At 43.6% G+C, this 24,183-nt stretch overlaps 1 protein-coding gene across 3 annotated transcripts in view; it reads left to right on the plus strand.

Moving 5' to 3' along the window:
- ABCA4 (ATP binding cassette subfamily A member 4) overlaps positions 1 to 24,183 on the plus strand; it is a 1,046,570-nt gene that overhangs the window by 161,758 nt on the left and 860,629 nt on the right. For all 3 annotated transcript variants that reach the window (XM_069231419.1, XM_069231421.1, XM_069231420.1), the window contains one exon: positions 19,145 to 19,284. In XM_069231419.1, coding sequence (XP_069087520.1) covers positions 19,145 to 19,284 — 140 coding nt within the window. The remainder of the gene's footprint in view (positions 1 to 19,144; positions 19,285 to 24,183) is intronic.

Consider the following 24,183-nt stretch of genomic DNA (forward strand, 5'->3'; position numbering starts at 1 on the left):
CTCCTTTTTGCTCCTCTTTGTATATACTGCTTCAGTGTTTGGATAAATAGTGATGTTAAATTATTTAGAGGCAGAAATATCACAAAATAGATATCGTGACACAAATATCGTTGTCCACAAATATCGTTGAGAAGCATATTGTTTTTTGAGGTTAGTAATATTGTTTTAAAGAATATCGATGTTTTCAATATCGTAATTAAAACATGTCATTGTAATTGTTTGAATGTCCTTTAGTGATATAATAATTTTATGTGTTACTATTCGCTAAATCAAGTTTAAAAAAAAAATATATATATATAGCTCCTAATTTTAAGTGATTTATAATTTTGTATTTATTTTTTATAGTAATTTATAGTGTTGCAGTGGATTGATGGGTTTATAGGGGAGTAGGGTGAGAAGATTATTAGTTGATAATAATTATGAATTATTTAATACATTTTATTTAATTATTGGATTTATATTTATTGTGTAAATGATGTAATACTGATTTATTTTCATTATATGTTATTTGAGGGCTGCTAGTTTTGTACGGGTCTAGGGTGGGGAGTTATTAAGTTATCATTTACTAATATTTCTAATTAATTATCTAATTAATTTTTAACCATGTAAAATTCGGAATACTGATTTATTTTACTGATATTTTAGTTGTGGGGTGCTGGTTTGTAGAAGTATAGTGTGGGAAGTTAATTGAGTAATCATTAACTAATTATCAAGTATTATTTATTAATTGATTATTTAATTTAATTACAACATTTAAATAATGCAATACTTAGTTACTTTAATTATATTTTAGTTGTGACTGCATGGGTTGTAGTGGTCTATAATGGGAAGTTAACTAAATAGTTATTAATTAATTATTGTTTACTAATTATGTTACTGATTTAAAATACGTAAATTATGGGATAATGATTTTTTAAGTCATATTTTAGGTGTGGGCTGCTACGTTTAGTAGGGGTATATGTTGGGAAGTCAATTAATAATTAAATGACAATTGTTTATTAATTGATAATTATTTTATTGAATAGTAATTATGTTAATATATTATTGTTTTGTTTTTATTACATACATGTGTATGTATTATGTTAATTATTAATTATCATATTAGGAGTTTCATATTTTGTCTACATTCATTATGTTACTAATATGTAATAATGTGTTTGAAGCAAAATACTTTCCCTACTCTTATTTAGGCTGCAATAGGAATAGTAAAATAAACCTCTTTGCAGTTCAACATTTTCCCTACTGTTGCGCAGTTTGGAGCGGGAATAGTACATTTTACCGCTCTGAAATCCAATGTGTTCCCTACTGTTGTGGAAAATGGAGTAGGAATAGTACATTTTACCCCTCCAAAGTCCAACACTTTCCATACTGTTGCGCTGCTTGGAGTGGGAATAGTACATTTTACCCTCTGAAATCCAATGCTTGCCCTACTTTTGCCCTGTTGGAGTGGGAATAGTATATTTTTACCCCTCCAAAATCCAGTGTTTTCCCTAGTGTTGAGAGACTGGAGTAGAAATAGTACATTGTATCCCTACAGAGTCCAACACTTTCCCTACCGTGGCATAAAGTAGAGTGGTAACAGTATATTTGACATTCTTAGACTCCAATAGTTTTCATAATGTTGATTGAAAAGAGTTTATAGCATTAATTGTTTTATTTTTTATATTTTGTATTATTTGTTATTTTGTATTGTATTTTAATGTTTATTTTATTTTTTGTATATGTGTTATTTGAATTTTTCAATTTTTAATGTTTTATTTACTGTCTACACTAATTAATATATTTTACTCATTATATTTTAAATATTTTTATGGTTTTGTTATACATTTATGTTTTATGTTTTATATGTACATATATAGTGTAGTTATATAATTAATAAAAATGTTTATTTTATGTCATATTAATGTTAATATTTTACATGTATTTGTACAAATATACATATAGATATATATATTTTCATAATAACACATGTAAAATATAAAAACTGAACATGATGTAAACTAAATGTTTTTTATCAATTTTGTCTAAATATATAATAATATATATATAATAATATATATATGTATATATTTATAAAAGTACAAACACTTATATGTGTTGCCGTGATTATATACATATATATTAATATAGTATTAAATAGTGGAATATTTTTAATTTACATTATATTCATAATATATATTAAAATATTTAACATTTACTACTTTAAACTCTATATTAAAAAATCAATATTGTGGTAAACGATATTATTGACACAATACTTTGTCAATGATATTGTTTACCACGATATTGTGACAGTGATACACTCCATCTTTACCTATTTGGGTGCTTTCCTAATGGGTGCCACCAGAGATTGTTCTGCTTGACGTCTCGCTCTCATCTTCCTAATTCCCACAGTTTTGCCACTACTTACTTTCTACAACGTTCAGCCTGTGGAACCAAACCAAGGAACCTCCAACACTGAAATCAAGACAGAGCATCTGCAATCTCATTCTCCAACTCTGATATGTGATATGATATATGATACATGTGAGGAATTTTCATCAAAAGTTCCACTCCAACCTTCTCTTTTTCGTTCTTGTCCACTCCACCACTATCTGACTGTCCTGCAGTCTTTGTCATACCCTCACTTGTGCCCTTGTCACCTCTTTACACCACATCACCATCACTCGCACCAGACTCGGTTCCCACCCCCCCATACTTTCCAGTGTTCTCTGTTCGCCCTCACCTGCTTGTGACCACATCTCCTGCCTACTTCCATCCTTTTACACTTCTCCACTTTCTTTTACAGAAATTTCATCCAGATCACCCCTAACGTTTTGTGGAACTTATCCATTGCCTCTTCATAGCCCATGGCTCTGCACTCTTCCTGCTCCTGCCATCCCCTTCTCCCCTCCCACTCCCTCCATCCCAATACCAGCTCTCCTCATACTCACTTGAGCAGAATTGTACCACTATACTTTGGAGCACTGTTCACCTCTGCTTTTTGCCACCAGCGTCCCTTTGGTCATCCCTACGCCCCATAGACAAGTGTCACTTTGCTCTTTACAGCCCTTTTCGAACAACCAAGCATAAGATTCCCTCTTCACCTTTCTCCAACATCTGCTCCTCAAGTGGTGCCTCTCAACATGGCCAAGCCCTCCGCTCCTGGTCTACTCATTGTTGATGCCAAACTTCTTTCCTGGCCTAAATCTGTTGCCATCATGGCTAGCCCTCCCATCTCCTCACTTTCCCAGTCTTCATCTGATGCCATGCCTGACAGCTCCTCTATACCTTTTTCCTCACTCCCTACATTGCCTGTTTCCATCTGTCTCATTCCCTACCCCACTTAGGGCCTCCTACCCCATTATATCTCTGAGCTTTCCTCCTGTGCACCTCAGCCAGTGCCCCTATGTGTGGTGTGTCCTTCTGCTACCTCATCATGCCCCAAAGTGCCTTCAAAGTCCTTTGCCATCCTTTGTGCCATGGCAGGGGGCACTTGAACTCTTGCCCCCCCGACGGGTTCACAAGCCACCTGTCATCCCAGCGGCCTTCCTCTTTGTATGGGAATTCCGAATGCCGTTGTTAAACACTCTCTATGGTGCCTGCTCGTGTCCTCCTCAGTTGCCCATCTGCCCAACACCTGCATTGTTATTGCTTAGGGGGTGCCCGGCTCCATCTCTTGCAGCCAAGTAGTTTGAATCCTCCAGGCCCACTCTTGCCATTGAAGACCATGGTCCTCCTCCCCTCTCAGGCCCAGTCTTCACTTGGAGGTTGTGACCTATCTGCCCAGGGGCCCTATGTGCTCCATTTAGTATGATTTTGGACCCCCAAAGACACTATGGGGCCTCCCCATCTACCTCTCATTAGGGGTGTCTTGCAGGCTGCTACTGCAGCAGGTACCTCTGCTGATGCTCTGGACCGGGCCTGCAGCCCTGCACCCACAGAGCGGAGGCCTGTCTGCCTATTTCAGACATCTCCCTCCTCCTGGCACTTAAGGCAGTCCACACCCACTTGAGAGTTCTGTTTGAAGCCACCTGATCCCCCATTTTTGTGTGTGGCGGTTTCCATCACATGTATGCATAGACTTCAGAGCCTCAGCGGCCGTACCCCTGCCAACTTCATTCATACTGTGGCTCCCTGACCTCCCAAATTCCCTCTGTGGATGAAGGGGGGTCCCTACCCTCTGTGTCGGTCCTGCCTTGATTCCTCTTTAACATCTTGCCTTTGTTTATATAGTGGTTTAAGTATTTCATGTGTGGAGGCAGCGCTGGTAGGACACCTGAACAACAAGTTGACTCCAAGCATCATTGTTCACTGCCCAAACTCCCTCACTAAGGCTTTACAACTTTACCACCCATCCTTGTGCCTAGGGTTGGCCACCATGAACCTATTCACTGCTTATCCAGCCAAATGCAAGAGATCAATTGGAAGGACCCTAACTACGCAAGAATTTGTACATTCGGATGCCCTGTTAGAACATATCAAACTTGCGGGACCCTCCCAAAGTTCTATCATTCACCTAAGACCCCCTGTTTCTCTAAGGAAGTCATCTGCACAACTATACACTTACCTCCAAGGCCTGGGGTCTACTTCCCAGTTTTCTATGCAGAAGACAGAGAAACATTAGTGGTGTTGTGCTGCCTAGCTTTTCCAATCTTTCTAACTTATCTGTGTTGATCACACCTATTTACCGGCCTCAGTTCCTCCTTACTCTAAGCAGTTACTCTGTAATCTATAACAGAGCAATTGCATTATCACCTTTTACTTCTTCCCCCAAAGAAAAGCACCAAGCACCAAGGTGACCAAAACCGATGTGAAATGCTCACAAAAACCCTAAGTTAAAAACGTAATCAGTGATCTTGTAGGGGTTTATTACTAAAAATGTAAATACATAATGACTGATTTGGTGTTTGATACCTGGCCTAGACAGCCGTCACTGAGAAGGAAGAAACAACTCAGCCTCATAAGTGGAAAAACATCCTCCCCATCTGATGTTTGCCACAACAGCACCAGTTGCATTTCTCCTGAGGCAGCTTTAACTCCCATGACTACAGTCAACTCTTGGAAGTGTTGTGTTGACAATGCCATTGTGTGCAGGCCACACCGTGGAAATGCAAGATACTGAAAATGCACCATCAAAGTGGAGGTACATTTCCAATACCCACATTAATTGCGTCTTCGTTGGACTGAAAATGTCCTCCTTGCAAGTTAGGATCATTTGCAGACCTGTTTGTGCAAGCTTACATATTTTAACGATGGCTGACAAAAATTGTGTCATACTGGCAAGGTTAATTTGAGTAATGGTTTAATCAATGGTTCTATCACCAACTTCCGGTAGTGTTCAAATGATGATGTCAGTAACAAGGCCACCCTTGTGCTAGGACAGGGGAATGCAGAGTTTGGAGCTTAGGACACCTAGCATTTTTAGGCAACCAGCAAGTTCTAAACCAGACCTATACTGTGACGTGCTGATGGAATTTGTAACCCTCCTGCTGCTCCTGTATTTGGTGTTGGCAAAAACTTCTTCCTACCAAGAGACAGGAAAGCAATGTAATGAGTAGTGGAAATCTGCCATTTGCCCAATGCCTGTCCCAATGCACCAATCACATGTATACAGAATGCAACTGCTTGAAGAAAAGCACTACTTGGGATCTGCTCAGTTGGAATGATGGTTACATAAGTCTGTGGGTTTGTCTGTGGTCATGGAAAATTTGTGGGCCTGGTCTAGAGTTAAGTCGTTATGGAAAGCCCTTCACTCTCTGGAAGAAGGCTATGTTCAGAAGGAATATCCACTGGTGCAGTTTCCCTGCCACAGTGTCCTTGTGGTACATTTAATAGTACTGGTCAATCAATCAATAGATTTGTAGAGTGCTACTTGTCACCCATGAGGGTATACAGGCACTGACAGGGTCCAGTTGACTAGCCGAATAGCTTGGTCTTCAGGGACATTCAGAACTCTAGAAGAGATGGGGAGGTCCACGGACGAAAGGGTAGCTTATTCCATGTCTTCTCTGCTGGGTAGGATAAGGAACAACCTCTGCATCTGCTATGTCGGATATCCAAGGTGAGCGTTAGAGACAGGCACATGACGCAAAGGTGTCTGGTAGGCTGATTGAAGTTCAGGCGGTGGTTCAAGTAGGCAAGTCCGGAGTTGTGTAGGGTCCTGGAGCTTCAACTGTCACCTTTTCTGTACAGGGAGGCAGTGGAGTTCCCTGAGGTAGGTGGTGATGTGGGTTCATCTAGGGAGATCCAGAACTGGTCTGGCTGCAGCATTCTATTTGGTCTGTAGTCATCAGAAGAGGTGAGCTGCGATCCCTGCGTAGAGAGCGTTGACGTAGTCCATTCAACTAAAAATAAGGGTCTGGGAGATGGTGCGTCTGGAGCTTTGGGGCAGCCTTTTGCATATCTTATGAAGCATATAGAGGATGAAGAAGCAGGAGGATTAGACAGAGTTGACCTGAGTCATCATGGTTAGCTTGTTGTCCAGAATGATGCCTAGGTTCCTAGATTAGTCAGTGGGGGTAGGAGTACGTCCAAGTTCTGAGGGCCACCAAGGCATGCTCCAAGGGGAGCTTTTGTTTCCTAAAATGCATACCTCTGTCTTGTCCGTGTTGAGCTTCAGGCAGTCCTTCATCTAGTTGGCAGCGTCTGTCATGCAGTTGTGGAAGGCAGTCTCGGTGCTGGTTGTGTCTTTGAAGAGGGAGAGGATGAGTTATGTGTCATTGGCACAGGATATGAGGCTGAGTCCATGGGTTTTTGGCAGTGCTGGCCGCAAGTCTCATGTAAGTGTTGGAGAGGTTGGGTCTGAGCAAGGGTCCTTGTGGTACTCTGCAAATGATTTCCTTGGGTGCGGAAGTGAAGGGAGGAAGGCATACTTATTGCATTCTTCCTGTGGAGAAAGAGACAATCCATTTGGGGCATCTCCTTAGATGCTTTGTTATGCAGCCTTGTGATGAGTGTGTGGTCGGAGACTGTATTGAAGGCTGCTGACAGGTCTAGGAGGATCGGAGCCACAATCTCTCCTCAATCGAGTAGGCTTGGTTGTCGTCAGTAACTGGAAAGAGGGCTGTCTCATTGCCCGGTGGGTTCATCTTCAGATTTAGCATTTTGTCCACAAATTGGAGCATCTCCCATTACAACCAGTGTAGGAAATCTGCTTTTCCTGCATGGTCACCTGAGATTTTTCACCCTTGTCTGGACCCTATTTTTGCTGAACTTAGAACTTGTGCATTGTTACCCCTGCTAAAAAGCTAAAAAGTTCTTGTGCTCCCCCTTAAAACATGGTTAAATTGCTTTACCCCTGCTTGACATATTTAACTTGCCTATCATTCCGTAGTATGTGGTGTAGGAAATGCACCCAGGGCCTGGAAGTTAGATGCCATCTAGGGACTGCAACAACTATTGTACCCTCCACCGGGTTAGCCTGTAAAACATTACTTCCGGGCTACCATGTGTAGCTTGACTGTGGCAATCTAAAATCCTGCTGTCACACTTTTTAAAATAACCCTTTTTGGCAGGCAAGAAGCTTTGCTTTTTAATAATAAGAAATCACCCCTCAGGTACAGCTTATCACCCATAAGGTATGGAATCTAATATTTAAAAGAGGAACATGTATGAAATTAAAGTTGGCATGTTCTTCCAGTGGCTAGACCCCAAACCTATTTGCACTGGGAGAGCTGTAGCTAGATCCTAGAAAATATCAAAGTACAGATTATAATCTTTAATCTGTAACCTTTCTCAGGAAACAGCTAAAATAGATATTCAAAGACTATTTTTTATATTTATTAATATTAAAAGTACAATTCATTAGTAAAGTTAGATTTTAAATAAACATTTAGAGAACTAACTTGTAGAAAGTTACCTTTTTCCCATCAGAAGCTCCTGGAGGGTAATTTGCATTAGCCTGCCAGCATCTGCCCAGGAAGTGCTTGATATTAATGCCATCTAAAAACTGTTCCCAGAGCAGAACAGTGACATAGAACTTGGAAGGAGCAGAGGTGAGGCCTGTCCATTCATAGTTTAGCATAGAGAAGGACCTGAAGAAGGGAAAACCGTAGTCCCCAAGGCCCACTGTAGCCATTCTGGCTGGCTCTGAACCCAGTGGGACAGATGCTAACCCCAGAATTAGTTTGGAGTAGACACAGAAGATGGCACTGCTCATTTCCCTGGCCTACACAAGAGAGGAAGGGTTTCCAGATCTTGAATTTTAGGAGTGAGGGGCATCACTGCAGGATTGTTTGCAGTAGGGCAAACAGGAACAGCTGACAAAATGGGAAGGGTTGCCTCTGCGACTTTTACCCCATTGAATAGGGAAGAGCCAAGAGTCACCCCAATTACTAGCTAGTGCAAGTCATAAATGTGGCACCCTAAGGAACCCGCCTCAGAACACTTTCTGGACCTTCAGAAGATTAGAAGATGACTAACTTGCTGGTTTTGGCCTCAGAGGAGCCCTGAGGGACTGTACCTGCTCCCTGTTGTACCCAGGATGAAGTAGTGGACTCTAAGGGTCAGTTAGATGATCTCCTGTAAGGCTTCATGGTCATAGCAAGCTACAAGAAGCCTTTTTCCTGAGGTGCCCAGTTGATCAGTACCACCTGATCCTGGAGCCGACATTGCTGGTGGCCTCTGCTGAAGTGAATCCTGGTTCGTAAATGCTGTACATGAGGTCCTGTGAGCCTTAGAAGTGACTTATGGACTCTGCACTAGGAACCCTGAAAATTGAGACTTAGAACATTTTTGGACTTCCAAGACCTCCAGAGCAGTCACTGGGACCTCATGGCAAAGGTGTCTGATTGCAATCCACCTTCCTCCGATATAGCTTCAGGCTTGCCACACTGGAGAATTTTGAGTTCCATTAAAAGAATGCATCTGAAGGTAAAATCTTTGACTGGGACGAACCTACTTTGTCCGACCCACGCTGCATCATAGTTGGCCCGACATTGTCTCAGTTTACTGCTGCCGTTGACCATTATTGGCACATAGGCCCTGATTCTGACCCCGGCGGTCTGAGACCGCCGGGGCCAGGGTCGGCGGGAGCACCGCCGACAGGCCGGCGGTGCCCCGCAGGGCATTCTGACCGCGGCGCTTTTTCAGCGGTCAGATTTGGAAAACCGGCGGTCTCCCGCCGGTTTCCCGCTGCCCTTGAGAATCCTCCATGGCGGCGGAGCGCGCTCCGCCGCCATGGGGATTCTGACACCCCCTACCGCCATCCCGCCAGGAACAGGATGGCGGTAGGGGGTGCCGCGGGGCCCCTGGCGGCCCCTGCAGTGCCCATGCCAATGGCATGGGCACTGCAGGGGCCCCCGTAAGAGGGCCCCACTCTGTATTTCAGTGTCTGCTTTGCAGACACTGAAATACGCGACGGGTGCCACTGCACCCGTCGCACCTTCCCACTCCGCCGGCTCAATTCTGAGCCGGCGTCCTCGTGGGAAGGTTGATTTGCCCTGGTCGCCCGCCAGCCCAGGGCAAATCCCAAAATACCCTCAGCGGTCTTTCGACCGCGGAGCGGTATTTTGGTGGGGGAAGTCTGGCAGGCGGCCTCCGCCGCCCGCCAGACTTAGAATGACCCCCATAGTGCCTTTAGGTGTTATTTGTATTTAAAACTTTAAAATTCTTATCTATGGTTGCCCTCATTGGATATTTGATGTTTTGGTGTAATTTTGTTTATTAAACATTTCCTTTATTTTTGTAAATGCTTGGAATATTTATTGTTTAATGTTACACATTATCCTGAGTTATGCATGCCTACTCTGTGCCAGAGCTAACAGGGGACTGAGTTCAGGTTAATTTAGTGATTTGGAATTTACCATGAAATGTTACTGCTATTATTCCTTGTGGTGGACAACTGCCCACCCCAAATATTAATCTACTTTCCTACACCTGTCCATTTTTTCATAATTGTAGATTGGGAAGGGTTCCTAACTCACGCATATCTACTCTACAGCGCCCTGTCCGGTAGTGGACAACAGATCTGTCTAACAACTGCAGCTCAAATTATGCCATTACACTTGCTTATATGATCGGTGAGTGGAGAAAGACATTCCTAGTGTTAGTCTGTCCTGCCTAGACTAGTGCAGAGTTCTTCACACTCGGGTGAGCCACCCCTGGGAGGGGCCTGAATGAATCTCAGGGTGACCCTGACACTAGCTGAAAGCAGCATCAAGCCAAAAACACAGCTATGTTTTAGTGATAAAAAGAGTGGCGGTGAGCCACCCTGTAGTTTGCCATCATAACATCTTTTGTTACTTGTGCCCTGGCTGGGAGTAAGTGACAAAAGGGGAGTGGCTCTAAAGGACCCTCAAAATTCTATTCCTTTCCTAGGCTTATTTAGGATTAGGTTCACTCTGTGTATACCTTTACATTTTAGTTACACAAGGCTGGCCATAGCATGTTAGCAACTATTTGATTGCATCGTTAAAAAGGGATAACAGAGCATAACAACAATGTTCAAACTATAAATATGTTTAGTGTTGCTAATTGTATTGAATAATTTGGACAAAATGTGTCTGTCATACGCGGGGGCACAATTAAATGTTTTTATATGCGGGGTTGCAGCATTAAAATGTTTGAAGATCATCGCACTAGAGTAACTGAGCAGGTTGGACTAATGGATCCTTGGCAGTGGGGGAAAGGCATGAGGGAGGTTGTAAATTAAGGAGAAGGAAGAGCACTGGCTAGATTGTGAGTGGGGAAGGAGCGCTGAGTAGATAGTGAGAAATGGGAAAAGCACCTGGAAGCCTGTTTGTGTGGTAAATGCTCTGGGGGAGAGATTGATCGAGAGAGAATACAATTATATTTTGACGCAAATGTGGGGCAAAAAAAGTATAAATAAGGGCCTTAGTTTATTGTCCTTTTGTTATTAAAGGATTTGCAGTGGTTGCTGCTGGTGGGGGCTGATGCTCCTCTGCCATAGCGGAGGATTTGCTGCTTCTGCAGACAATGGTATGAAAGAGTGAGGGCGAAGAACTGTATGGGAGATTGTAGGGCAAATGGTCCTTTCATTATTTGGAAATCCGATCCACTCAGCCCGTTTGTCTGCCTTGTGCTTTTCCTTACTGGAGTGTGGAAAAACTACAGCAGCTTTACGAAGTTGTCTTTGTAAACAAGATGACTATGTAGTTGGATATACAGAGAGAAATATATGTGAGGAGGTGGATAGCAAACTGTATAGATCAATATCAGACTAACGTCCTCATTACGACATTGGCGGTCCCACCATGGGACCGCCAAAGCCACAGGGAGGATACCACTGCCATGCCAGTGGCGCCCCCTCTTCCCCATTGTATTACAGTGTTTTCGCTGGGCAGGAACAGTGCTACAGTATTTGTTTCAACTCCCTGTAGCACAACAGTACCATTGGAATGTGCACTGTCTGCAAAGCAGACAGTTTTCTTTCCAATGGTGCTGGACCTGGGGGCCCCTGGATCTGGCTTTTCACCGCCCTTTCCATGGCTGGGTTACCGCCATGGAAAGACTGCTGGAAAGCTGAGTTGTGATCAGCACAGCAGCACTGCGTTCTGTGCCACCATGGTTGAGCACAACTCAGAGCGCTGTCAGCCCATCGGGAAATGTTTTTCTGGCAGGGACGTCGGTCTTTAGATGGTCCCGCCAGCCAAAGTTGTAATGTGGCAGTTGGACCGCCAGTCTCATCACCACCGCGAGTGTGGCGGTCTGATAACCTCCACACTCATAATGAGGCCCTAAGTCCGGAGGGCTGAAAACCTTCCAGAAGCTAGGACCAAAGTCCAAACAGAGTTCAATGGGTACTTCTCACAGACCACCGCAACAACGTAAACCAAGAGAAATGCATTCTTCCATCAAGGCAAAACAAGGTTTGGAGACACCAGACCAAACTCAGGGAGGATCGTGTGCCATGTGGCGGGAAGGCCCACAAAAAGAGGGATGGCCCTGAGAGAGCCAAAATGTCAGACACTGAATCAGGGAGAAGTGCTGTGAAGCAGGAAAGACAACCTGTGGGCTAATAGTGCCTCCCTGGCCCCTCATCGATCCCTGGGGTAATTCTCCAGAAGAGGGTGTTCCACAATTGCTCCACTTAGATCCTCATAGCTTTTTGGAGAACTTCTTCCTCAGTGTACTTCCCTCCTGGTAGGCCTTTGCATGAAAATGTAATAGTCATGAGAGAGTTTATTCATTCTTTCTGGGTGCGCCTGTGGGCTGATGTAAATAGTCTAGGAATCAAAGGCCACCATTATCTATTTTTTGGCTGTTTTTTACATACTGTGAACTTGGTCCAATAGTATTCTAGTGCTTTTCATGAGCACCATCTTATGCATTTTTAGGCACAGAGAGATTAAGTGATTTGTCCCGAATCACAAGATGTTGAACTGAGTAAATGATCTTATTTCAAGGTCTGCCCCTCAGGCCATTAGGCCACATCTCATCCTAAATATCTATGGGCACCATTCAAGGCAAAACTCATTGGCCTTAGTTCATGAAGAGACGAGCAGTTGATTTCAGAACATAGAAGAACGTCCTGAGAAATTTTTGCACCATGCTATTAGGGAAACGCGTTGCACTGCTGTTCCTTTCTATTTCTTTTTTTTTAACTGGGAACGGAGGTGTAGCCTGTATGATTGGTGTGATGGTTGAACACGTGGACAAGTAAAGCACCAAAAATACAAAATGCACACAGCATTGGAACACGCAATTAGTTCTGTGCTTAAGCTTATTTCATTTGCTGGCCCGTCCGAATCTCTCAAGAAGGTCTCGCGTTTCACAGAACCCATGAACAAGTCACTTATAGACTGACCCACTTGTACCTGCTACACACGAACATAGAACTAAACCTTTTGTAGCAGCTTGGAAGACCAAACTTTCATTTATAGTGAGTCACTCCTGTATGGTTTATTTTGAAACAGTTTGGCATTATTTTAGCCTAGTCGGTTTTCCCTCCTTCCACAGGTTGTGAAATAAGCACCATAAATTTGGAAACAGTAAGGTCTTATTTACTGTGCATGAAGTCCTGAATAAAGATAAGTTATGGGAGACGTGCTCCAATCAGCAAAGTTGGTGTAGAATGCCGAGGGCTGCAAATGGACAGGTGTAAAACCTTGTTGACAGATGTCACATGCCAAAAGGATGTGATCTTAGAGGTCTGCAAGACGGCGTTATTTTATAACTTTTTTTTTAATAGCAGTTCATACAAACTACATTTCTAAGTATTACAAATAACAGTTGTTACTGTTACTCAATTTTATGGCAAGACCGGAGGCTCCTATTATGCTTCTCTTACTTGCTTTATTTCAAACAGCAGCAGTCAAGAAAAACTGCAATTCCCATGAGGCTAAGGACAGAAGCCAATGGGAAGAAAAAACGTATCGGGAGATGAACCAATGGGAACAGGAAACAAGGTATAATCACTATACTTGACTGCGACCAGCCCTCTTTCTTTCTGCTCGCAGTCAAGATAAGTGTTCAGTTTCCTTTTCTTGTTCCACATAATTTACAGTGTTTGCCTAATTTAATTATTCTCATTTGTTTGCCAGTCGTTCCATATTTTTCTTATCGCCGCACGCACCCTTTCTAAATTGTGCCCACTTCACTGCGCTTCCTTCTACCTCCGTGCTTACCCCGCGCCTCTCCTCATGGTGCGCGAGAGCCCGCTGCGTTCGCTCGCCTCTTTCTCCTCATTCTAACGACATACTGCCTCCTCACCATTGCGCAAGCTCTATTGGCAGGCTCGCAACCACTGCAACGGTCGCGGAGCTGGTTATTTTCTTCTGTTGCTGGCATTCTCGGGCTGCTACTCCTCCTGCCTTCTGTCTGCTCTCTACTGGCATTCGCCGAATGGCCCTTCCTCGCTTCCGGACATCGCATTTCTCCGCCTCTTCGCTCTGGTAACGCCCTGTTGGGCATGTACTGCCTTTTTTCCTCAGCACTCCCTCATTTTCTAACCCTTCCTTCCCCGCACTGTTTTTTCATGTATTAAAAATGGATAATGATAATTCCCCTGACCACTCCATTAATGAGGATGATGTTTTTAGTCAAGATTTTGGAAATCCTATTAATGAGGCTGTAGCAAAGGCCATTTCAGTTTCTATGGGCAAAATGACAAAAAACCTTGAATCCTCTGTAAAAACTATGGTTTCGAAATCCTTACCGGCCCATTTTGCGGGGGAAAGCAGAAAACGTAAAATTAAGGATTTATTTGCCCAAAAAGCCCACATTAAAGTCACCCCTGATGGTGCTGAACTGACTGGTAAAGCTTCTTCACCCCAGATTGAGGACGAGTCTCCTCCCAGGCCTCCTTTGAAGGAGGGGAAATTAAAGACCTCCCATGAAAAGTGTACTGCCAAAACTAAACATATTTCCAGCGCGCCAAAGAAGATTGTGATCTCTCACATTTCTGACACTGATGATGATATGGGTGACATGGACGATTTGGACGACGATCCAGATATCTGGGGCTCCCAGTCTCAGTCCTCTCCTCCTCCTAAAAAAACAAAAATTGACCATTCCAATCCTTTTGCAGGTAAACTGATTCTAGATTCTGATGGTAATCCCATGTTTGACCCGTCCCTCCTTCACCATCCCAATTCCACCGAATGGTTTCCCTCCTCCCATGTAGGGGATTACATTGCGTCCAGACTGAGACTTCCCCTAGACAAGCCCACTAGGGCTAAATTGAGATCAGAATGTCCCAGACCATCCCTTTGTTACAACATTACCTCCACTCCCTCTATAGACCAACTCCTACTTACTTTCTTTTCAAAATTTGGCAAAGATCCCCGCAAGGGAGTTGACAAGGCCTGGTCGAACTGCCAGGACAAACTCTTCGACCTGGTGGGCCCGTTGGCTCGTATTTTTGATATGGCGGAAATGGCTAAAATGGGGAACTTGGATGTTGATCCTTCAAATCGCTCTTTATGGATTCAGAGAGCTTTTGGCCTATTAGGCAACGCAAACGCCGCTATTACTCACGAGAGGAGAAAAGGCCTATTGCTAAAATTGGATCCAAAATTGGCTAACTTCGCGTCTATTGATCCGGGTAATAAAGCAGACGAACTCCTTTTCGGTGATTCGTTTATTAAAGACTTGGGAAAATTTGTCTCTACCTTTGCCTCCATAGACAAGGCACAACAATCTATCAAAAAAGTTTTTACCCAACGGGTTTTTGCAAGGGCCGGTACAGGCAGGACCCGCTTTACCGGCTGTTCCTTTCAGTCACAAGGATCCAGAGGCTCCTTCAACTCCACTTATGAGACACAATCCTTCAAACCCCAGTTCTACCCCCAACGTGGCAGAGGTTACTGGGCCCGTGGACAACGTTGTTCCAGACACAACTATCAACAAGGTAAGCCCCACTTCTGGCCTTCCTCCTGTAGGAGGTCGACTTCGTTTGTTTGCAGTAAAATGGCACACTATCACAACCGATCCATGGGTTCACAATACAATCCAAGGTTATTCAATAGAACTTTACTCAACCCCTCACCAAACATTCTGTCCCCCTCCTCTACGTTTCTCCTCAGAAATGTCCTCTCTCGTCTTGGAAGAGATTCAATCCCTTCTTTCCAAACAAGCCATATAAGTTTCCTTTCTGGATCCTTCAGGTTTTCTAAGCCCTCTCTTCTTAGTTCAGAAGAAGAACAAAAAGCTAAGACCGGTTATCAGTCTCAGAGCTTTCAATCGCTTCGTCGTATGCAGACACTTCAAAATGGAAACTATTGTCCATTTACGAGATATTCTTCTTCCTTACGATTACATGGTTCGCCTAGATCTACAGGGCGCATACTTACCTGTTCCTGTCCATGTGGATCACAGAAAATACCTTCAATTCCAGTGGCAGGACCAAATGTACCAGTTTTCTTCCCTTCCGTTCGGCCTTTCGTCAGCACCCTGGTGCTTCACGAAGATAATGAAACCGGTAACAGCTCATCTCAGATCCCTAGGCATCAGACTATTAATCTATCTCGACGACATCCTCCTAATGCACCAGAACCACCTTTATCTTCAGTCACATCTCCAGACCACATGCTCCCTACTCTCTCAATTAGGTTTCCTCATCAACAAGGAGAAATCCATCACAACTCCTTCCCAAAAAATAGAATACCTGGAGTTCATAATCGACTCCTCTTCCGTTACGCTACATCTTCCTCAGCAAAAAGTAAAATCGATAAAATCGGAGATTTTGAAACTTCTCCACGGTTCCCAGATTTCTCTCAGATCCCTAGCCAGAATCGTGGGTCTTCTCGCCTCTTCAATCCAAGCCATATTTCCCAGTCCCCTCCATTACCGGGCTCTTCAAAGACTAAAAATTTGTCATCTCAGAAAAGGGCTGTCATACTCAGAGACAATTTATCTGGACCAAGAGTCGCGATCAGAACTTCAGTGGTGGGTAGACCATTAAGATGCCTGGAACGGCAGGACTATCTTTTCATCAGCCCTAGATCTTGTGTTAGAATCAGATTGCAAGCCTAACGGGTTGGGGCGCCCGCTGTGGCTCAATCTCGACTGGAGGTTCCTGGTCTTTAGAGGAGTCCAAATTGCATATCAATTATTTAGAGATGCTGGCAGGCTCCTTTGCAATTAAAAGCCTCGCAAAAAACAGGGTTCAATATACCATCCTCCTCCGTATGGACAATGTATCGGCTATCCGCTACATAAACCATTTAGGGGGCACCAGGTCAAAACCACTAGCAGATCTGGCAATAAGTCTTTGGGAATATTGTCTTCGCAACGAAATCTCACTCTCTGCAGAATACCTACCAGGTTCTCTCAATGAGATTACGGATTGGCATTCTCGCTTCCTCAAAGATTCCAGCGACTGGAAGCTCCACTCCTCGGTTTTCCACTCTCTTCTCCACAAATGGGGACCCTTCAAGATAGACCTATTTGCCTCTCGCCTAAACACACAGCTTCCACTGTTCTTCAGCTGGCGTCCGGATCCTTTAGCACTAGCTTCCAATGCTTTTCTTCAGGACTGGTCCTCTTCTCTCAATTACGCTTTCCCCCCGTTCATAATGATTACCAGAGTACTCGCCCAAGTCAGGCACCAAAAAGCGACATTAATAATCATAGTCCCCTTTTGGCAATCTCAAGTTTGGTTTCCCCCCCTCCTCGAGCTGACAATCGACTTCCCGGTCCTCCTCCCGATCTTTCCTTCCCTCCTACGGAATTCCCTAGGTTATCCACATCCCCTCATTCACAACAACACTCTCACACTTTCGGCCTGGAAGGTATCAGGTCTTCCCAATCTTCCATTCCTATTTCGGCAAAGGCTTCAGACTTTATTAATAAAGCCTGGGCTCCTGGCACCAGGAAAGCCTACAGTTCCGCCTGGTCTCTTTGGACAAGCTGGTGTGTGGGAAGGGACCTCGATCCCTTTTCAGACGATATAATTTACATAATCTATTTCCTAGCTGCCCAAGCTAGCGCAGGTAAGTCTTACAGAACAATCAACCTGTATAGATCAGCTATTTCCTTACAGCATGCCTACAGCAATGAAAAAACCTATCAGAGAACATCCTCTGCTCTGTCTTATAAAGGGAGTAAAGTTTTCTTTCCCTCCTTTACCCATGTTTTCAAAACTATGGGATGTTAATGTTGTTTTAAATTTGTTTTGCTCCTGGCAAGATAATTCTGATCTATTGTTGAAAATGCTTTCAGCCAAGCTCACTATGTTACTCTGTTTAGTTTCTATTAAACGTTTATCAGATGTGAGAGCTTTAGATATTTCCTCTCGTCAATTCTCACCTACAGGTGTTCTATTTTCCATCAACAAATGTACCAAAACCAACTTCCGTTCAGTGTTTTACCCTTATTTCCCTAACCAACCTAAACTATGTGTAGGTCAATGTCTCAAGGTGTATGAAGATCACACAGCCAATCTCAGAACGTCCTCGTTTTCCCACCTCCTTATTTCATTTTGCAAACCTTACAAACCAGTAACCTCGGCTACCCTAGCTAGATGGGTTCATTGGGTCATGTACTTAGCAGGTATCAACACCTCAGTTTTTGGCGCTCACTCTTCCAGAGGAGCTATGGCTTCCAAAGCTTTTTGGGTGGGTTCTAGACTAGAGGACATTCTGAGATCGGCTGACTGGTCTAATGACAATGTCTTTAGAACTTCTTACTGTAAGCCAGTTCATACAGTAACTTCTGTCATTATTAACATGCTTTAAACAAACATAATAGGAGCCTCCGGTCTTGCCATAAAATGTAGATTTTCCTAGTAACTTATGACGGAAAGTCTTAATTTTATTAAAGACACGGAGGCGAGTATTATCCCTCCTCAGAGTCTCTTTAACAATTGTTTTGTTGACTTTTCCCTCCCTACAGTAACGTCTAATCAACCTCAGAACTCAGCCTGAACGTCAAACGGTCTCTCCAGCGTCACCAACCTCGTCCAACGATTATCCTCGTTGTCAACATGGTCCTCTTCCTGTGCCTTGGATTTCCCCGCTCTTCCAGTCTTGGATGGACTATTTTCAATAACTTTGTTCTCTAATGTTGGCAGTTGCCATCATTTTTGCTATATTTCCCCTGTTCTCTCACACAGACTAGCCTTCTCGCACCAAGAAAGAGGGCTAGTCGCAGTCAAGTATAGTGATTATACCATGTTTCCTGTTCCCATTGGTTCATCTCCCGATACGTTTTTTCTTCCCATTGGCTTCTGTCCCCCTTAGCCTCATGGGAATTGTAGTTTTTCTTGACTGCTGCTGTTTGAAATAAAGCAAGTTAGAGAAGCATGATACTCGCCTCTGTGTCTTTAATAAAATTAAGACTTTCCGTCATAAGTTACTAGGAAAATCTACATTTATGCCGTTCAATTTACCGACCTCAGAGAAATGGGAGGCTGAATTTGTCTCATCAGGATCCAACTTGTGACATCATTTTTCATAAGCAAGCATTGAGCTCACCGAGCCACCCCATTTAAAACCTCTTACTCTAAATAGACCAACTATTCAATCTGCCTTCCCAAAGAACACAATATACAAACTTTTGGCTACACGCAAACTTGGGAAAGGCTGAGCCACATTCGTAGCTCTATTCCATCGTTTCGCGAATCACGCCATAATTCAGGTGACTTGTGCTTGAGTCAATTCAATGTGCTCAGGCTAGAGCAGACTGGCAAAATAAATGAAAAAACAAGATTACAAATTAAATCAAACAAATTGCTAATAACGCACCAACGTTTTGCTTTCAGACTGGCTCGTGCATATCTAGATGTTCAACAGGTGGTGCTCGCAAAGCCGGAAATCCAGCACATGAGCCGAATCTGGAACGAGCTGTACACGATGTCGCAGTTCATGGACACATTAAGGACGAATCCTGGAAGAGTCGCAGGCAAGTTCCATTGTTTTTTAGTTGATTTTAGGGATGGCCTAGAGGCAGCTTTCATCGACTCACCAGCTTCATGTTTTAAAAAAAAGCATAATAAAAATACTTACATATAAGTAGGGGCTTTTGGTCAGCCCTATTTACCCGTTAGTCTGTTTGTGTGTTTTGCACTATGAGTGGCTGTATTTTTCCTTATCACAAGTGAATAAACTCCTGGAAAAGACTATACGTCACTGCAGGGTCTGGTGCACCTTGGCTGCTGTTCCATTTCTTTATTCTTTACATGTTTTATATTTTCTAAATTTTTAAAAATATTGCACTACTTTGCAAAAAATGCTGCATGCGCTCCTAAATCAGACCTGTTAGCTTTGACATTTCTCATTTCCTACTCGTCTTACTATATGTTTGTAGTTTATGAAAGTTGGTGTATACTTTTCTAATGTCATCCTTCTGTTACCGAGGAACATTTTTCATTAGTCTGGTGGTAGCACTCTGAGCCCTCTCCTGTCATTCTGTCTTAATTTAGATCAACTTCCTAGTCCCGGGTCTAACCGCAAGCATTTGCAAGGTGTCTTGGACGGTTTCATTTTAATCTCACTGTGTGAGGTGGGGCAGGACAGTCTTAAAAACGCTTGGAAGATGGCGCATAAAATCACAAGAGCATTTCCGAACCACAAAGGACACAGAGCCGGATTTAAGCAAAGTGGAGCTGAACCCGGTGGAGCACCCACCATAATGCCACCATGTGTGCACCGTAGATAAGATACGGTGCACCATGGCAGTAGTTAGAGAACTAGCATCAAAACTTTTGACGCTAGTTCGGAGCTTTGCAGGATTATCCTGCACAGCCCATTGAGGCCTATTATGACTAATGAATGGTGTGCCTTCTTTTAACGCCTGCTCTGAGCAGGTGTTAAAAGTGGCAAAAAAAATGCAGCAAAGAAATGTCTTTGATTGCTTTGTGCCATTTTTTCAGGCTCCCTAACAGGGGAACACCCCCTTTGTATATATTATGCATGGCGCATGCATGTTGTAGCGCAAAGTGTTATATAGTGTTACAAGGTGGCGCAATGCATGCATTGCACTACACCACTTTGTAAATCTGGCTCAGCGTTGTTGGCCATCTAATGCCACATTAACGTAAAAAGAAATGACGCTAATGTGTCGTTAGATGGTGCAAGGAGCTCTTAAATCTGCCCCATACTTTCATGAACTTTGCTTGTTTTTAGGTCGAGACTAGGCAGCGCGCTGTCTCTCGACATGTAATCTACATCTGTGGGCTTGCAACACGCCCATCTCACGCCCAACACTTTCATTCGTTCCTTGGCTTGCCTTTTAAAATTCCCTTGATTTGGTAGGTAAATGCTATACCTTTATTCCGCCTTGAGGCTGCTTTGTTATCGCCTTGGAGACTGACCCTTTTATATGGATTATTGCACAATCGGCCATATATCTTAATGGGACACACTACTTTTTTAATTTCACTCACTGCTTCACGCTGCATGGCTGTATTTTGTTTCTTTCTCTTCCTTGTTTTGGGCATTCCGCTGTTTCTTTGTGGTGTCTGTGCACAAAGGCTGAAAGCTAGAGGGATATTCTTTTTAATGTATTCAAAATTCTTTTTATAAAAGGTTCATATATAGCATGAACTCGATCGGAGGAGTCCTTTACATGACGGCGTAAAGTTTCATATAGCACAAACTCGAACAGAGGAGCGCTTAACATGACTATGAGAAGTTTCATGTAGCACAACCGTGATCTGAGGAGCGCTTCACATGAGTGCCACTTAACAAGTTTAGCAGTTGAAAAATATACAAACTGGAGCATTTAACACACAAAAAAACAGAGAAATCCTCAAAGCAGCTTTCCCGACACAGAGGGAGAGCCAATACTCCAATGTTCACTGCACTCGGGAAACTCACTCTATAATGCTTTGCAGGGCATTTCTTTTTCAAAACATTTTTTCCCATAACTCAGCCTGTGATGGTCCTGCGACAATCGGACCACTACCAAACCGATCAGCATGATGTGCTCTTTCTGTCTAGGTCTTCTCTGGGTCCCCACACTAGGTTGGGGGTACCCCAAAATAGTAAATTCCCCCAGCATTCTCCGTCTTTTTAAGCTCTCTCATGGCTGGAACTTTTGTTTTACAACTGGGAGTAGTCTGTGTTTTAAGGGCCTTGTTTGTAATAGTATTGTAGTAGGCCTGCTAGGCCTGAAAATGTGTAAGGCATTACACCCTTTAGGGATTACATATTTGGTTACACTGCATTACTTTCTGGCATTCTGCTTTCCTGTTGTAATGCTCTCTAGGGGCCCCCTATATGGTTGTATGACCATGTTTCTTACAAATGCTTTTTTTATTATGTGTTCTGTAGAGGCTGTCCTGAGCATTACAATCGAGATACAACAATTTTCGCTGCACTCAGAAACGTGCCCCATAATACTTTGCAGTGCACTCCTTTTAAAAAACATTTTTTGCCGACAACTCACCATCTTGTGGTTCTAGGACAATAGGGCCCAGATCAGAACGTTCAAAACAACACACTCTTTCTGTCTAGGTCATCTCTGGGCCCCACACTAGGTTGGGGGACTGCAAAATAATAACTCCTCCCACCAGTCAGTGTCTTTTTAAGATCTCTCATGGCTGGAACCTTTGGTTTACAGCTGGGAGTTTGTGTTTTAAGGGGCTTGTTTGTAGTATTATTTTAGTAGGACTGCTAGTAGGCCTGAAATGTGTAGTGTATAATGTCCTCTACGGGCTAAATATATGGTTACACTGCACCAATTCTGCAATTGTGTTTTCATGTGGTTAGATTCCCTAGGGTCTGACTATATGGTTACATGACCATGTTTCTTACAAATGTTATTTTTATAGTGGTACCCTCTAGGGGCTGTTCTAAGCATTACAGTCAAGATACTACAATATTCGCTGCACTCGTAAACTCACCTCTATAATTCTTTGCAGGACATCCCTTTTACAAAACATGTTTGCCCATAACTCACCGAGGACCACAAAATAATAATATATAAAGAAATAATAAATAATGGCAATATTTTAATTTTTAGCTGCAGATAGAGGAAGAAGGTAAATGGAAGTGCTTTAGTTATATGTAGGGCCATTGGAATTATGTGGCAGAGAGGACCAAATTATTCAGCAGCGCTGTCCAATTTATGTGGCAAGAAAAGTCCAGTTGTGCATTTACAACGCCAGTAGCTCTCACTCAAGCAAATGCAACACCTATTGCATTGCAAATGCTTGTGTATCTGTGTTCCTCATTCAATCAGAAAATTGAAAGCACAAAAATAACTTACAGAAAAGGGATAAAACAGTCCTTTTTGAGAAATTCCTAAAAATATAGGTATTCTGGCGCATTCTTATAATTTATCTTGGGAGACAGAACACATGTAGACGTGCAAACAAGCCCGGACACACATGAACGCAGGAACACACACGTCCTATCCCCCACCCCATCAAGACAGATAGACAGACAGTAGAATGACCATTAAGGCAAAGAGACTCAAAGACAAACTTTGAGAGATGCATAGGCAGAAATACACAAATATGAAGACAATCTCAGGCAGAAAGACATAGGCAGACGTAAAGTAAGAGAGACCCATAACAAATACACAAATGCAGACACAAATGCACCGACACACGAAGAAAGAGACACTATGGCTCTGAATATGACCCTGGCAGTCACCAGACCGCCAGGGTCACGGTGGTGGTCGGACCGCTGCCGTCGTGGCGGTCCGACCGGCTCATTATGACCGTGGCGGAGACGCCACAGTCCAACCTCCGACACACTCAGGCTGCCGCTGGCCAGCAGCCTGACGGCCCCGGCGGTTGTAATCCACCAAGGAAGCGCTGCAAGCAGCGCTGCCCTGGGGATTACGAGTCCCCATCTGCAAGCCTGTCCATGGCGGTTTACACCACCATGGAAAGGCTGGCGGAATGTGGGACTCGGGGGGCCATGAGGGCCCCTGCACTGCCCATGCACTTGGCATGGGCAGTGCAGGGGCCCCCGTGCACAGCCCCGTCATGCATTCCACTGCTCGAATTACGGGCAGTGGAATGTGCGATTGGTGCTGCTGTACCCACTGCACCGCCACATTGCTGCCAGCTCCGTTAGTAGCCGGCTGCAATGTTAAGGCCCTGTTCCCCACTGGGCTGGTGGACGGAAATACTGTTTCTGCTTGCCAGCCCAGCAGGGATCTCAAATTAGGGCCGTCAGGGCCCAGGCCACCCGTGTGGGCCTGATAACGGGATGAGTTTGGTGGGCCGCCTCTGCCGCCCGCCAAACTCATAATGGGGGCCTATGTCAGAGACAGAAAACATTATGATTGTTAGTGTGTCCTGGAATAACAAAAACCTACATGTATTAAGCACACGCACACAAACACACACACACACTTCCCTTGTGCGTATGTGCTCAAATCCCAGAGTTACTTGAATGCCTTCATCTGCATCAAAGACAGGCATTGTATTTTAGATGAGATTGTTTCATTATGCAAAATACTTTTCCGTTCATTGATCATGTTTCATGGGCACATATCACCACCTGTAATTTGCTAGATGGAGAGGCAGAATCAATCATTGTGGGTTGAACAGCTTACTTAATTCAGTATAACATGTCACAGTACAGGTGCTCCAAACATGAAACTGTGAAAATGGAAGGTGACATCAGTGAAATAGATGTGTGTTGGTGCTGTACAAAAACACATATACAGTAACTATGTACATCGGTCTCTAGGGGCTGATAAAGTAAATAAATCTTGGCAAAACTCTCAGTAGGAGTACATTATGATTACATTAAATTAGCTGTTAAATTTGCAGTGATTGATTCTGGATTGATATGTTTCATTCTACCTAAGAGGTTTAGGATTGAAACCTCTCCCGCAGGG

Source organism: Pleurodeles waltl, chromosome 4_2, assembly GCF_031143425.1.
Source record: "Pleurodeles waltl isolate 20211129_DDA chromosome 4_2, aPleWal1.hap1.20221129, whole genome shotgun sequence".
NCBI lineage: Eukaryota > Metazoa > Chordata > Amphibia > Caudata > Salamandridae > Pleurodeles > Pleurodeles waltl.